At 49.5% G+C, this 15,050-nt stretch overlaps 1 protein-coding gene across 1 annotated transcript in view; it reads left to right on the top strand.

The window, feature by feature from the left end:
• Window positions 1-9,253, top strand: part of LOC127044672 (1,5-anhydro-D-fructose reductase-like) — a 68,675-nt gene extending 59,422 nt beyond the window's left edge. The window contains 7 exon segments of the mRNA XM_050939748.1: window positions 2,542-2,658; window positions 3,936-4,042; window positions 5,779-5,998; window positions 6,198-6,317; window positions 6,319-6,359; window positions 7,181-7,270; window positions 9,178-9,253. Of these exon segments, the coding sequence (XP_050795705.1) occupies window positions 2,542-2,658; window positions 3,936-4,042; window positions 5,779-5,998; window positions 6,198-6,317; window positions 6,319-6,359; window positions 7,181-7,270; window positions 9,178-9,253 (771 nt within the window).
• The last annotated feature ends 5,797 nt before the right edge of the window (window positions 9,254-15,050 follow it).

Here is a 15,050-nt window from a genome sequence, read left to right as displayed (position 1 = left end):
GATATTAAAAAGTACATCCTGTCAGCCAAACAGGCTTTTAAACAGTGGAAGGCCCAGGAAAGGAAACCCACTATTTCTGATTCCCTCTGGGGCTGGTTACTTAACCTGGGAAAATAGGGGAAGGCATTGTTCACCTCCTGCTCACTGGTGTGGTGTTGTGTATTGTTACTCTTCTCTTGCTTGCTTGCTGTAAAGCACTTCAGCTCCCTAGAGCTAAATCACATGTTATCCTTTAAATGTGAGAACACTCAGCCAAAAGTTTGTTGAGTATTCTCAAAGGAGGGAGTTGTTGGTGTCACTAAGCATAACCCTACGTAACTCAGGAGGGTGGAAGGCCACAAGAGTATGGAGCCTTCCTGGTTTTAGGCCTCAGCAGACAAGAGTCCCTCCATGTTTGAACTTTAATCGACCTAAAAGGCCAGGTGTAACAGCCGTTATCAGTTGCAACAGTTCTAACTGGTCTAAAGCAGAAATAATGAGGCCTGTGCACCTTTAGCAGAAGGACAAGATAACTTGCAGAAGGAAAACTTACTAACGAGCTGCCGCGGCCAAGATTACTTAATGCACCTGCGCTTACGTAATTGCTACAGGGGGAGGAAGGAGGAGGAGGGAGGGGAAACGGGGGATTGCTAGTCAGTGAGAAAAGTTCTCATGGATATAAAGGAACAGACTGCTTGTTTTAGGTGTGCTTGATCTGAGTCAATCTCCCTGCACCGCTTTGAGATCTCAAATAAACTTGGTTTGCTTCTCCACCCTGGTGTGTTTATTGGCGCGGCACACCAGGCGACGGACCCCCCCGCTGTTGCTTGGCCTCAGGCAGTTATCTGCCGGCAACAACAGTAAGAGAAGGCCATTACACAGACAGTGATCTTTGATTCTGTCTTTTATACCTCTATAATTAGCTAAGTGATAAGAATACACCTAAATTCTTAAAGTATAGGCCTTTGCATACAGGCCTGAATATCTATATCCTAACAGCTACCGCATGAGCTAAAGGTGCAGTAGCAATGGGATATGGCACCTGAGCCACATGGAGGTATTTAGGATGGAGGGGGTCTCTCAAGGGTTCCTTGAAGGGTCCCTTACCAGGGGAAGCCCTGATTCCCACCTCCTGCATGCCTGGGTGACATGCATCATTGATGGATGCCATAAGAACACAGGGCCTGATCCAAAGCCCTTTGCAGCCAGTGGAAAGACTCTCATTAGCTTCGACAGGCTCTCCCATAGCACACAGAGAGCGACGAGGAAAGAGCAGCGTAGGCTGCCCATCCCCCTCCAGTCATAACGATCTCCATGGCTGGCTCGTGTTCCTCACATATATTTCCCATCAGCAGCCTCTGCTGTCTGGCTGTAAGGAACCAAGAGACAGGCTGAACGCGCCTGCCGCTGTAGCAAGTGGTAATTACCAGCGAGGTTAAGAGCCATGAGCTGGGGCAGGTTTTGAGTCCGGCTGAAGATAATGAAATGGCCTCATTTAAAATGTACAAAAGCTCCGAGAGGCATCACGGGAGGAGACAGGCCGTGCTCACGTTCCGACAGAAATATTTTTAAACCCGTTCCGAATGGGAACTAGAGCTCCAATTCCAGTCAGCTCCCTTTCACCTCAGTTGTTCTGGACGTGTGCAGAAGGCAGAATTCGGGCACATCACTGCAGCTTGCATGGCAAAGCTGTGCTGTGCGGGTGCCCGGGGCGGAGGCTGCATTTTAAAGTGCTCCATTCTCGGCACTGCCTGAAGGCCCAACCTAAGTACATGGAGGGATGGAGATTAGCCACTTGAATCCGACTGATCACAGTAGTACCAGGAGCTGCACACCTACCCTGGGTGGGCGTGGAGGACAGAATGGTGGGAAGGATTCATAGATTCATAGACTCTAGGACTGGAAGGGACCTCGAGAGGTCATCGAGTCCAGTCCCCTGCCCTCATGGCAGCACCAAATACTGTCTAGACCATCCCTGATAGACATTTATCTAACCTGCTCTTAAATATCTCCAGAGATGGAGATTCCACAACCTCCCTAGGCAATTTATTCCAGTGTTTAACTACCCTAACAGTTAGGAACTTTTTCCTAATGTCCAAGGATGATCAGGACCCTCTTCTGCAAATGTAAGCACCAGGCCAGGATCTTCTGTGGCACATGAGAGCACCAATCGCTGGGCCTGTTCCATGCGCCTGGGCCCACCTCCTCAAAGATATACAGGCACCAGTGCCTCACTCCGTTGGAGGATCTGGGCCGACGTCCCTAAGGAGGTGGTGGGCTTTGACACAGGTGCTGAGCGCCCACAGCTCCAGGTGAAGCCGGTGGCAGCTGCAAGCATTCCAGCACCCTGGCAAAGCCAGCCAGTGCATTGTCAGTCACCCATTATTCCAGCAGCCCCCTAGGTTTCCCCAGCTGTGCGGGCCCAGCCCGTGACCTGCTGCACAGAATCATAGAATATCAGGGTTGGAAGGGACCTCAGGAGGTATCTAGTCCAATCCCTGCTCAAAGCAGGACCAATCTCCAACTAAATCATCCAGCTGGGAAGCTTTGTTTTCCTGGCAGGCGATGGAGAAGCTGGTGGACGAAGGCCTGGTGAAATCGGTGGGAGTTTCCAACTTCAACGTCTCCCAGCTGGAGAGGCTGCTGTCCGTGTGCAGGATCAAACCTGCCGCCAACCAGGTAAAGGCTTGTGATCGGGCAGCGTATGATTTACATCTGTATGGTGTTGCTTGCCATGGTGGTCTAGACTGGTCCCCGAATATGAGAGAGACAAGGTGGGTGAGTATCCTTCAGCTCTGTGCAGCTCGAAAGCTTGTCTCTCTCACCTGCTCTGCCTGTAGCAATGGTGTCTCCGCTCCGAGGAGTGCTTATGCTACCTTTGCATCGGCTGCTTATAGTTGCAAACAGTAATTGGGAAGCTGCTGCTGTGTCATCTGCTGTATTGTGCTAAGCAGACTTTTGAGTGCTGGGTTCACAGCTTGGGCAGAGCCAGAGAGGTTGTGCTCCTTCTTTGAGGGCTTGCCCCCAAAAGGGATTCTTTGTATCCCAGAAGCACAGAGTCCAACCAAGCTTGGGACCCCACTGTGCTCAATGAGAGATAGTCCCTGCACTGAAAAGCCAGCAGTCCAAATAACAAACCAGGCAAAGGGGAAACAATCATGGAGAGGGGGAAGTTAAAGCCCAAATCTCATGGCTCTGAATCGCTCCTAACTAGGCCAAGCTGCCTCTTAACGTAGGGGGCAGGGCATGGTGTAGAGAAGGCTGAGAATCACTGGCCTAATCAATTAGGTTCTGCCTTCTTGTGGCCAGTCATGTCTCCCTTCTCCAAGGCAGCCGCTGTCACTGGCCAATAGGTAATGCTGCAGGAGGCGGCCCTGGGGAATGATGTGAAGGGGGTTTGATCGGTCCTGATCCACTAGGTCCTGGTCCATTAGGAGGGTAGTGAAGCACTGGAATGGGTTCCCTAGGGAAGTGGTGGAATCTCCTTCCTTAGAGGTTTTTAAGGTCAGGCTTGACAAAGCCTTGGCTAAGATGATTTAGTTGGGGATTGGTCCTGCTTTGAGCAGGGGGTTGAACTAGATATCTCCTGAGGTCCCTTCCAAACCTGATATTCTATGATCTGGCAGAAATCTGCAGCCTGAGCCTTGCTTCCCCTCTCTTAGGCCAGGGTGTGGAGGAAGGAGGCTGCATCTGATGCTCAGTCCAGCATGCTGGGAGAGGTATGTGGGATTGGGCAGAGAAGAGAAGACTTGCCCAGGGCAGGAGGAAGGCTCATCTGACCCTGGGGCTATGGAGGCTCCTAATATTCAGCAAACCAGGCCCCAGCTTTGGGCTTTCCAATGAAAGCTGCACCCGTCCCGCCTAGGGAAGGACTTCCGGGCACTTCAGAGCCCACTCCTGAGCACCTTGAGACAATGGGATGGGGGCATGAGATACAATAACTGTTTCCCCACCAGGTGGAGCTGCATCCCTACCTGACCCAGCCCGAGCTGGTGGAGTACTGCAAGTCTAAGGGGATTGTCCTCATTGCATACAGTCCCTTCGGCTGCCCTGCCCTGCCCTGGTGAGTCACGCCTAACATGCGTCCTCGGAGGGTAGATCTAAAGCAGTGGGCTATGCTGGAGGGTGAATACACACAGGACCCAGGTGGTGCTGTTGTCAGTCCTGTCTGCTTGTTAACGTTCAGAGATCAGTGTTTCCCCCTACTAGGGAGCCGGATTCCAGTCTGGCTCAGGTATCCCTGGGGGAACCTCTGCCTACGTTCCAGAAGGAGCAACTACCTTGTGAGCATGGGCGCCAGAAGGAAGCCAGGGTGGCTCTTGGATCCCGGGGCAAGGTTTGCACGGCCGTTAGAGGAACACGGTGCATGTGTGATCTAGAGTCACAGACTCCAATGATGTTGGTTTCTCAGAGCAGAACCATGCTCCAAAAGTCACCTGTAAAGGGAGAATGGCCAGTGAGCTAATCAGAGAAGAGTGGGAGGTAGAAGGGGTGAGGGTCTTGCTGCTCCACAGTCCATGCTGGTGACTGGCTAGGCAGCAGTTCTGCAGAAAAGGAGTAGGGGTTACAGTGGACGAGAAGCTGGATACGAGTCAACAGTGTGCCCTTGTTGCCAAGAAGGCTAACGGCATTTTGGGCTGTATAAGTAGGGGCATTGCCAGCAGATCGAGGGATGTGATCATTCCCTTCTATTCGGCATTGGTGAGGCCTCATCTGGAGTACTGCATCCAGTTTTGGGCCCCACACTACAAGAAGGATGTGGAAAAATTGGAAAGAGTCCAGCAGAGGGCAACAAAAATGATTAGGGAGCTGGAGCACCTGATTTATGAGGAGAAGTTGAGGGAACTGGGATTGTTTAGTCTGCAGAAGAGAAGAATGAGGGGGGATTTGATAGCTGCTTTCAACTACCTGAAAGGGGGTTCCAAAGAGGATGGATCTAGACTGTTCTCAGTGGTACCTGATGACAGAACAAGCAGCAATGGTCTCAAGTTGCAGTGGGGAGGTCTAGGCTGGATATTAGGAAACACTATTTCACTAGGAGCGTGGTGAAGCACTGGAATGGGTTCCCTAGGGAAGTGGTGGAATCTCCATTCTTGGAGGTTTTTAAGGTCAGGCTTGACAAAGCCCTGGCTGGGATGATTTAGTTGGGGGATTGGTCCTGCTTTGAACTGGGGGTTGGACTAGATACCTCCTGAGGTCTCTTCCAACCCTGATATTCTATGATTCCCTGACTCAGAAAGCACCTTCTGGGGACAGTAGATGCCCACAGCACATAGCTGTAGCACAAAGGGGCAGTTCTGCTCTGAACTGGCATCGCAGGGCTCTGTGCTGACTGTTTGGCAAATGGAGTGAGTGTGAGCTGGAGGCCTGGGAGGTGTTTTTGTAGCCTGGAGTGGCTCTGAGATACAAGCTGGGTGCTCTGCCTTCGTGGCTGGTAACTCTGGCCCACCCAGCCAAGGTTTGGCTGAGATCTTCACTAGGCTAACTGGGCCGGAGTCTGCTGTCACTCCGGTTTGATTTCACTGACATAGGTGGAGTTGCTTGGCCCAATAGCATTTACTGGATTCTTTTATCTTTATCAAGAGCCTGGCCAACATAACAGGGGTCCCTCTGCATGAGGAGTTCTGGGGTGCAGCCCCGCCGCATGGTGACAAAGCAGGGGAGAGGCTGAGTGAGCTGGGCCAGGGAGGGGTCCTGGCTGTTGTTAGCAACCAGTGTTTGTGTTTGTCGATGCTGTCACTGGCTCAGGGGGAGTGACAGAATCCCTCAGTTCCTTCCCTTCCCCATTTCTCCAACCAGCAGCAGAAGGCTTTGCTGCCTCCTAGTGGTGCTGGGAAGGTGACTTCCCACCAGCCTCCTGTTTGCAAAGTGCTGCTTGTTCTCCGAGAGCAGCAGCTGTTGTTCAGGACTCTCCAAATTCTCTTCCCTTAGCCCTTCGGGGGAGAACAGCCCTGTGCCTCTCCTGGAGAATCCCATAGTGAATGAGATCGCTCAGAAGCATGGAAAGACCAGCGCTCAGGTGAGGCGGGGGACAGCACTGGTCCTAGTGGTGTTTCTCTATATAGACGTGCAACATCCTATCCAAGCTACACGGGGGGAGGGGGTTGTGGGTGCAGTGTGGAAAAATGGGTCTCTCTGTCTCTTCGCGGTGGCTGTGCTCTCCCTGGCCACTGCACCAGCCACGTATCCTGGCTCACCAGCTCCTGCTCTCTCTGCAGGTTCTCATCCGCTTCCACATTCAGAGGGGCATTGCCACCATCCCGAAAAGCATCACCCCGGCCCGCATCGTGGAGAACGCAGAGGTAACGGGGATGGCTAGCGAGCCGGGAGCCCTCTTCCGCTCCTGGCCTATGGCTGAGGTGTTACTGTCACCAGAGCAGGATGAGAGATTTCACACAAGCGACAGCTGGGGACTCGTACTAAAGCCGAGCTGTACCCAGCAGGATTTGAATGGCTAGTTCAAGGGACCCTTAAGTATTGCTAGCCTGAGGGTTAGCCCCTCTGTTCAGGGATACGTTTGTAGGCCCTCAGCTTGGAGACCTAAGTGGGTTTGCTCCTTGTAGAAGGCAACACAGAGCGAGGTCTGACTGATATATACCGCCTGGGTTGGCATGCACGCCCCCCGCCCCTTGTGAGAGGTGGCGTGACGCAGTACCTGGGAAGCTTGTTAACAGTTTTTTGGAAGCCGTCAGAGCAATTCTTGTCCTGGCTCCAGCTGTGACGATCTGGATGAAAACATGTCCAGGCCAGGGAAGCGGCTGTGGGAATAGATTGTGGCCCAGACATCTGGGGTGGGATTTTTGTCCTTTCACTGAGGAGTTGAGTGAGTGGCCATGCCCATTTGGTAGAGCTGTGCTGAACAAATCCTCAGAGCTGGGCCCCCAACAGAAGATCTGCCCTTAGCCTCAGAGAGAGACACACGCAAAATGTCTGGGCCTGTCTGCTGCAGGGCTAGACAGAGGGTGAATTTCAGCACAGCAGCTTGCCACACAGTAACCTCCCGTGTGTGCACTGGGGAAGTCCCACGCCCACACCCTGCCATTTCCCATATCCAGCCTCCTGGTACCACTCAGACTCCAAGGGCTGCAATTCCCAGCCTTACAGAATATCCGCCCACGTCTTCCATGCTTTGCTGTGGACTTGCGTCTCCTGGCAGACCTGGGAATCTGGGCTTGGAGTCAAAGGCTGTTTCTTCTGTGTAGGTATATGACTTTCACCTGACACACAAAGAAATCCAGATGCTGGAAGGACTAAACTGCAACACGCGATTTATTAAATGGAACTTGCTGGGGTGAGTGAGTGAAACAGGCTCGTCTAACCAAAAACAAAAAAACAAAAAAAAAAACCTTAGCCACATGCAACTGTGCTGAAGCCTTCAGAGCCCGGCTAACAATATTACACAGGGAAGCTTTCTGGCTAGGAAGGAGTGGGTGCTTTCAGTCATGTGGCCCAGGGCTAGTGCACTGGACGGGAATGCAGGAGACCTTCTATTTCTAGCTTTGCCTCTGGCCTGCTGGGTGACCTGGGGCCAGTCACGTCCCATTCTCTGCCTCAGTTTCCGTCAGTGAAAAATGGGGATCATGATCCTTTGCTTTTCACCCACAGGGCTCGAGGCAGACAGGCGGTAGATATTCAGTAGCATCTACTCTTTAAGGATCTCAAAGCACCTTCCCAACATTCATTAACCCACAGTGAAGTAGGTAAGGGACCAAACCCAGCAGGGATTGTCCCCGTTAGCTTCAGGTGGGGCTGTTCCCAAGCCAGTGTGTGTTTCACCTGTTACAAAGGGAGCTTTTTCCTCCATTCAGAGGCAAGGGATACATCACAAAGGTTAGAGCAGCACATTGACGCTCGAGTGTAATACGCGTGGAGTATTGCTAGTGTTTATTTAAGCACTGATGGTAGGCTTGGCCCCTGTGCAATACAGACAATCAAATCTTCCCTTGTGGCAGGGCTCGCAAATAAGGCCCCGATCCTGAAATCGGAGAGGCCAGCATGGGACCCAAAGAGATTTCACCTGGGTGGAGGGCCGGGGTCGGTAGAAGCATAACCCAAGCTAGGAAAATATGGATTTGATGCTCTCCAGTGGCTGGTCCCCAGAGATGTTACAATCAGCTATAGAGCTGGTTAAAATATAAAACTGTGTTTGTCTTTCTGAAAATATGAACAAAATGACCCCTAGCTTGAAAACCTTGCTACAGAACTTCTGTCTTTTGACTATAGGAACATTGGAAAAAAAATTCCCCTTCCCTGTTTTCACTGAAAAGAGGGGATGGACCCCAAAAAGAAAACTGAAATTTTTCAGCTGTTGAAAACCAGAAATCAAATTACATTTTGATCAAAAAGTCATTTTTAATTGGGAAGGCAGCATTTTTGGTGAAAAATGCTGACCAACTAAGGCGTGGGTTCTCACCTTTTCCTTGCTGGGTGCCCTCTACCATCTAATCAAATCTAGCTCCTCATATAACACTTTTCAGCAGTAGATCTGAGAGGTCCAGATTCATGAAGGTGCTTAAGCGTTCCAACATCTAAACCCCCCCATGGGGCCCTGCCAACAAGTAGAATTCTCAGCCTGGAGCTTTGTGAATCTAGTCCAAAGTGACTTGCTTCAGAGTGTTCCAAGCAAAACCCACTTCTCCCGTGTCCCAGTCCACTTGGCCATGCTGCAGGAAGGGCAGGAGTTTCACAATCAAACTCTGTTGGCGGCCCATGCAGTTGAGCCCCTTTGCGTCGTTAGAGGTTGATATTGCACTGGGGAAGTTAATGGGAGTTTTTCTACTGACTTAATTGGGAGCAGGATCAAGGCCCTTAAGTCTTTGAATGCAACAGGAGCTAAAAAGCAGAATTGGCTCATCCTTTTAGTTGGAGAGATTCTGGGTTTAAACATCTCTGCTGGTGCAAGGTATCACTAGCAGATCCAGTTGCAGGATGGGCACCTGATGGAACAGAATGCCCCAGCAAATCCAGAGAGGGATGGGCTTAGTTTATTTGTGTTTCTTTTACTTAAACTCATGGGTTAATGCATTTTAAATTAAAGGTTTGAATTCCAGTAAAATTCCCTGCTTTGGCTATTCCTATCACATGTATAGAAGAGGTGGCTGGCTACCTGCACTGTTGCTTCTTGAAAAAGTTCTATATGGAAGATTCTGAATGGTTGTGATAATTATTTACTTAGGATGTATATGTCTTTTATTCCAGGATGGAGACACACAAACATTTCCCATTCAGTGACAAGAAATGGGAAGTCAATCCTGGAAGATCCAGTTCCCAGTAAATCAACTGCATATATCGGCAAGCTTTTGAAATGATCCATATCAGCCTCTCAAAATCCTTATGAAAATGTACTAGGCAAGGTAAACTAAAATCTACTTGCCTACCTGTACACTGGGGCTAAAACTAATTATGTTTTATTTCCCATTTTAAATGACGTGAGAATGGAGAAGAATTTTACAAGGGTGATTTTAAATATTTGCTCTGCAAAGGGTAAGGGGGGATCTTGATAAGCTATTTGTTCTCTGCAGACAGTTTCTAGATATGGGGGTAAAGGATTAGACCCTTCTGTAATGTTCCCCTGATTTTCTTTCAGTAACACAATAAAAAACAGCTGCTCAACGACAGCATTTAGCATTCCCAGCTTCATGTGTTCATTTTTCAGGGGACTTGCACCATGCACTGAACATACTGGGGTTTTGTTAAACAGCAGGCTGTACCAACGTGCCTTTAACTTGATGCAACATGGGATTTGTAGTCTCCTGTTCAAAACCTTCAATGTAAATGCTTTGGCTATCTTCTGCACTGCCATGTTATAAATCAGTCAGTTTGCTGTGGGGGGGAAGTCATAGCAACTGGAATATTCCTATCAATTGGAGTCACAGACTTCTTTTACTGTGGGCAGAATTCACTCCTGTACTGAAGACCAACCTGATCACTTCAGTCCCATTTAGGTTGTGCCTGTTCTGCCCCCTTACTCCTGATTAAATGGGACTTAAGCGAGGTATAGCCCTTGTGCTGGATAGCCCTGGATGCACAGGTGACTGTCTGTTGGAGACAAGTCACAGTTTTCACTGCATGTTGCTTATCGTTTGGGGAGCACCTTTCCCTTTAAGTGCCCAGCAAACAGGCTAGTTCACTGTATGCATGTGCATAAAAGTCAGCCTGTCCTGATGGACTGCACAGTACAGCAAGCTGACCTTGACAGATCACTGGGAGCAACAGTTTTGCAGTGGACTTCAGTGAATGTATGGTCAGGCCCAGTATTAACTTGGAGAGACTTAAACCTTTTAGTGTACATTAGATTTATGTGTATTTGGGTTTTTCGCCTTTGCAGCATGGGGCACGGGTCACTTGCTGGAGGATTCTCTGCACCTTGAGGTCTTTAAACCATGATTTGAGGACTTCAGTACCTCAGACATAGGTCAGGGGTTTGATACAGGAGTGGGTGGGTGAGATTCTGTGGCCTGTGTTGTGCAGGAGGTCAGACTAGGTGACCATAATGGTCCCTTCTGACCTTAAAGTCTATGATTTGTGTTTTTAAGATACACAAGTTCACATACCTGAGGTGTTATGGTACACTAAGCCCCTGCTTAATGTTGTCCATTCAGTTTGTTTGCCAGATGATGACCATTATGCGTGTTGAACGGATGTAGTGTAAATTTGGATGTATATTCTAGGAGTGTAAAGCTCTGTGTGTGGTTAGAATGAAAACAAAACGGAAAGATGTCAGATGAAAGTTTCCTATGGACCTAGCTGAAATAACTTGCATATAATTAGTTATCACAGCTGTTTCACATTGAATTGGAAAGGGAAGGATTCATTTAAATAGCTAACACTTAGCAATATATAATACTTTGTACAGGGTTTGAAGATGCGATCTCTTTAGCTGAGATCTCACATTTAAACTTCATCTCCAGCTACTTCAATTTGTTACTGCGACATTGTTCTCACCAGGAAGTTTGTTTTAAATTGAGAAGTTATTTGTTCCTTAATTATAAGGGATGTATAAAAACCTCTCTCTAGGTTGCCCTTCAGCCCTGTCCGTTAGTGCCCTTTTGTGGGGTAAAGGTAATTCACTCTGTGTCTGGTCTAAAGTTGAAAAGTTACCCCAACCCTGCTCCTCAAGGACACCCTTTGCAAGATGGGGGTCTGTAACGGTGTTGGCACTCACCACCACAGCGCCTCCCACTGGTAACTCCGGGTATTAGCTCAGTCCAGTGGAGTGCCCTCTCCTGGTGGTGTCTCGCCCTTGGTTGGCATCTGAGCCCGCGTCACTCTCAACTTGCGGCATCCTCTTCGAGCCACTGCCCTCCAGCAGTGCCCCTTAGTCCATCCTCGCCCCCTACTGGGGGGGTGTCAATCAGCTGTCTCTGCACCCCGGCCAATGTATGCAACTGCACCCCCAAAGTTACACCCCTCTTGGCAGGGGTTTGGTTCAGCTCAGGACAGCCAGGTGTAAGGCAAAGGCAAAGGCGGGGACCCAGACCCGCCCACTACTCTGGATCCCAACCCAGGGACCCTCTCTTGGCAGCCATCCTGCCCTCCTTCTCTCCACATGACTGTCCACATTACTGGGCTGCTTCCCCTTCAGCTCCTCACACCTGCTAGGCCATTACCCTCAGGGCCTGCAGTCTGGCAGACACCAGGCTGGAGTTCCCTTCTGCTGTCCCAGGTGCTAGTCTCCCCATCTCTGGAGACAGACTCTCCCCCATGAAGGTCTGGGACAGACTGACTGCTCCCTTCCTAGGCAGCCTTTATATAGGTCTGAGCCAGGCCCTGATTAGCTCCCAATAAGTCCTTCTCTGATTGGCTGCTCATCTGCACAGGCCCACTGGCCTGCTGCAGCCTAAATTCTCAGGGAGTGGGGCAGCTGCCCCATTACAGGGTCCTACTTACTTTATCCTGAAGGCTGTAGCTTTCCTCCACCTCGTAAGTCGGAGGCCGGGAGCCCAGCCTTTCTCACGGTGCCCTAATGCAAAATGTCCTGTGGGAAGCCCAGCTCCAACCAGGGCTAAGTACGCAGCTGAAGCTGCTTCCCTTCTTCCTTGTGTAGATCACACAGAGTCGGCTTCTTTAGAAGCCAGGAACAGCTTTGTTGGACTTAACTGGGTCCAGAATAAGGCCTAGAGCTTGAGGAGTTGCTTTGAAGGGGTCTGATTTGTGACAAATGCAGGCATTAGCCTTGTTTACATGGCAAGGAGGACAGAGTTTGGGCAAATACTAAAAGGCAACTCCCCTTCTCAAGCACCCAGCATTAACCTTCTAGCCTACATCCAGATTTAAAAAGGAGTCTTATTAATGAGTTAGGGTAACCCATCAGCTAGAAAAATGTCATTGCAGTCACACATTAGGCACAGAGCTGGTGGTCGTTACGAGGGTGGATGGAGATGCTGGAAGTGGTGCAGTTTTCCCCTATCACATAAAGTTTAAAGGTTATCTGGCATCCAACATGGAAAAATCATAAAATCACAAAAAGGGCCATAACTGGAAGCAACATTGGCTAATTTTGACCAAAACTGGCAGAAAGCTTCTAAATATAATTGATAATGCAACTATGTACCTAAAATAGTAGTGTTTTGGAAAGTTTGGGACCTGTTTAGCCCCAAGTCACAGATTTTATCCATTTCCTTGTACTTCTTTGCCTTCATTTAAACAAAAGTCTGTAGTCACATGACAGTAGGAGCCTCTTTGTACCACGTATTACATGAACATATTGGCCATTATTTGTCATTATGATTTGAGACGTTGTCTGTCTGCTATTTTATAAATATTGGCCACTGCTCAACGATTCCTGCACCAGCAACTCATGTTAATACAGTGTACACCATAATGAAATATTTTCAGGCTATGGTCCACTCTCTGGGCCGAGACTGGACCTGTGTCATCTATGATAAAGCAATCTCCTGCAAAGCATGGTTGATGAAATGGACAATACCACCTCGAGATGGGAGGCAAGCATTGTGCAGTGAATTTCATGTGTGTGTGATAGAGGCAATGTGATGCAAGACAGTGGGTTTGAAGACATCCTTGTGGAAGGTAGCCTCTGTAGTGCTCCGGTCATCAGCCATGTTCTAAGAGGGAACCATCTAACCATGGCATTAAAGTCCACAAACGTATAAATGTGTTGATAAATTGATTGAAATGGCTGGCACTCAGTGATTCCATGGACAATATTGTCCCAGTAGATGAAAAGAGACATCTTGGGAGAAAGCGCAAACATGCACGGAAGCATTTGAAGATGTGGAGAAAGCACAGGATAAAAACAGAGTGGAAGCACAGAATGCTCTGGCAGGCTTTATGAATCAAGCCTGATCACTCCACCGACTCATGGACACTTCCCTTACAGTACCAGTTTGGGGTTCCCGCCCTGCTGAAGCTATTATACTAATGCAATCTTACTGGGATGACAAAAACCTGTCTCTCCCGGTATAATGCAGGAGATAGGGGCTCACCTAAGTAGCAGCCCCAGTGGGTTCAAATCTGCCCTCTGCTTCTCATGAAGGCCTCTGAACAGGGGCTCCAGCTGCCCAGGTGTATGGTGTATAGGGATGGGGAGCTCCCTTGCTTTTGCCTTTGGAAGCTGTTCCACATTAATTAGCTATTGTTTGAATGACAGCCAAACCAATAGGTGCTTCGGTTCTAGGAGCTGCAGATTCAACTTCCTTCCCCCCGTTAAGCAGGGCAAGTGTTGAATGCAGCTGTGGTGGGTGTGCCTTGAACTTTCGGCTGGTGTGCTCTTGCCTGTGGAAGCTGTTCCACTTTAATTAATGTTACTTGGACCAGCCACTACCTGCAGCTTCCCCTACAGTCCAGTAGCTAGGGTGTGGGAGAGGTGGGTTCAAATATGCTCTGGTGTTTGTATACCCACATCTTTTTGTTAGACTGATGGGGGGGACAGGTGACCTCCCTCTTTCCTGTGGAAGTTGTTCCACATTAATTAAATGTGATTTGGGCCAACACAATCCCCACTCTCTAGATGTGGTTAGGATACTCAACTGGGTTGCAAGAGATCCTAGTTCAAATCCCCCAGCTGCCTGTTCAGCAGGGGTTTGCACAGGGATTTCCTGCCTCCTTGGTGACTGTCCTTTGAGATGGGCTATCCTTGTCTGAACTCCCCCCCCCCCTTTCTCAGGAGGCCATTGTCTTCTTGGGACAGGGAGGGGATTTGGACAGGGATCATCCCCCTCTGACTCTCCCCAGGAGGTGGGAGCCTCCAGTTCACACCCCTCAAAAGAGCAGGGGAATGCACTGGGGTCTGCCACAACCTGAGTGTGTTTCCTGAGCATGGTGGACAAAGAGTGGGGGCGGGGTTGCAGCCAGCTGCAATTAATCTTTAATTAAAGGAACAAAAGGCCCGGTAAAATGGCCCTTGTCTAGGGACAAGGGCTATTACCACATTAGCTAGAGATCCTATGAGCAGGCAGACTAGGGATTTGAACAAGGGTCTCCCACATGCTAGCTGTGCACACTAACCCCCACACCATGGGGGGCTTCAGTAGGGTATGTTGGCCCAGTTAATCTGTAGTGAAAGTGGAACAGATTCAACAAAGAATTGAGGCAGTTCTCACATCAGAGTGCCTCCTAGCCCAGCACTGAGGCCATTCATTTGAGTGGGAAGAGATGAGGTTTCAAATCAAGCAGAAGGTGGAAGTGAACCTAAACCTCCTACAGCCACTGAGTACTTCCTGTTTGTTTTGATCCTGCCCCTCTTGGTCAGAACGCTTGAGTGTTTTGCACACACCCGAGCTGTTGTTGAACAGGAAACACGTGACCAGGGCTTGGAAGAGGGGCCTGATCCAAAGCCCACTGAAGGCTGTGGAAAGACTCAGCCATGGACAGCCTTGGGATTAGGGCCTAAAACTGGCAGCAGAAGAAAAAGCAGCGGCCGTGCCATGCAGTGCATTGTTTGGTGTGGCTGCTGCTCTCTGAAGCAAGTCTTACGAGCCATGCTGTAGCCAAGTTTACCCGCCCGTCACAGGCATGATTGGCTAACAGCATTTTTGTAAGTCCAGAGACAGAACGGACAAAGGGACCCTATTACGGGGGTTTATCTCCTTTTAAAACTTCCTTCCTCCCAC

The sequence above is a fragment of the Gopherus flavomarginatus genome, chromosome 2 (genome assembly GCF_025201925.1).
Source record: "Gopherus flavomarginatus isolate rGopFla2 chromosome 2, rGopFla2.mat.asm, whole genome shotgun sequence".
NCBI classification, from domain to species: Eukaryota; Metazoa; Chordata; order Testudines; family Testudinidae; genus Gopherus; species Gopherus flavomarginatus.
This window is presented reverse-complemented; position numbering and strand designations above follow the sequence as displayed.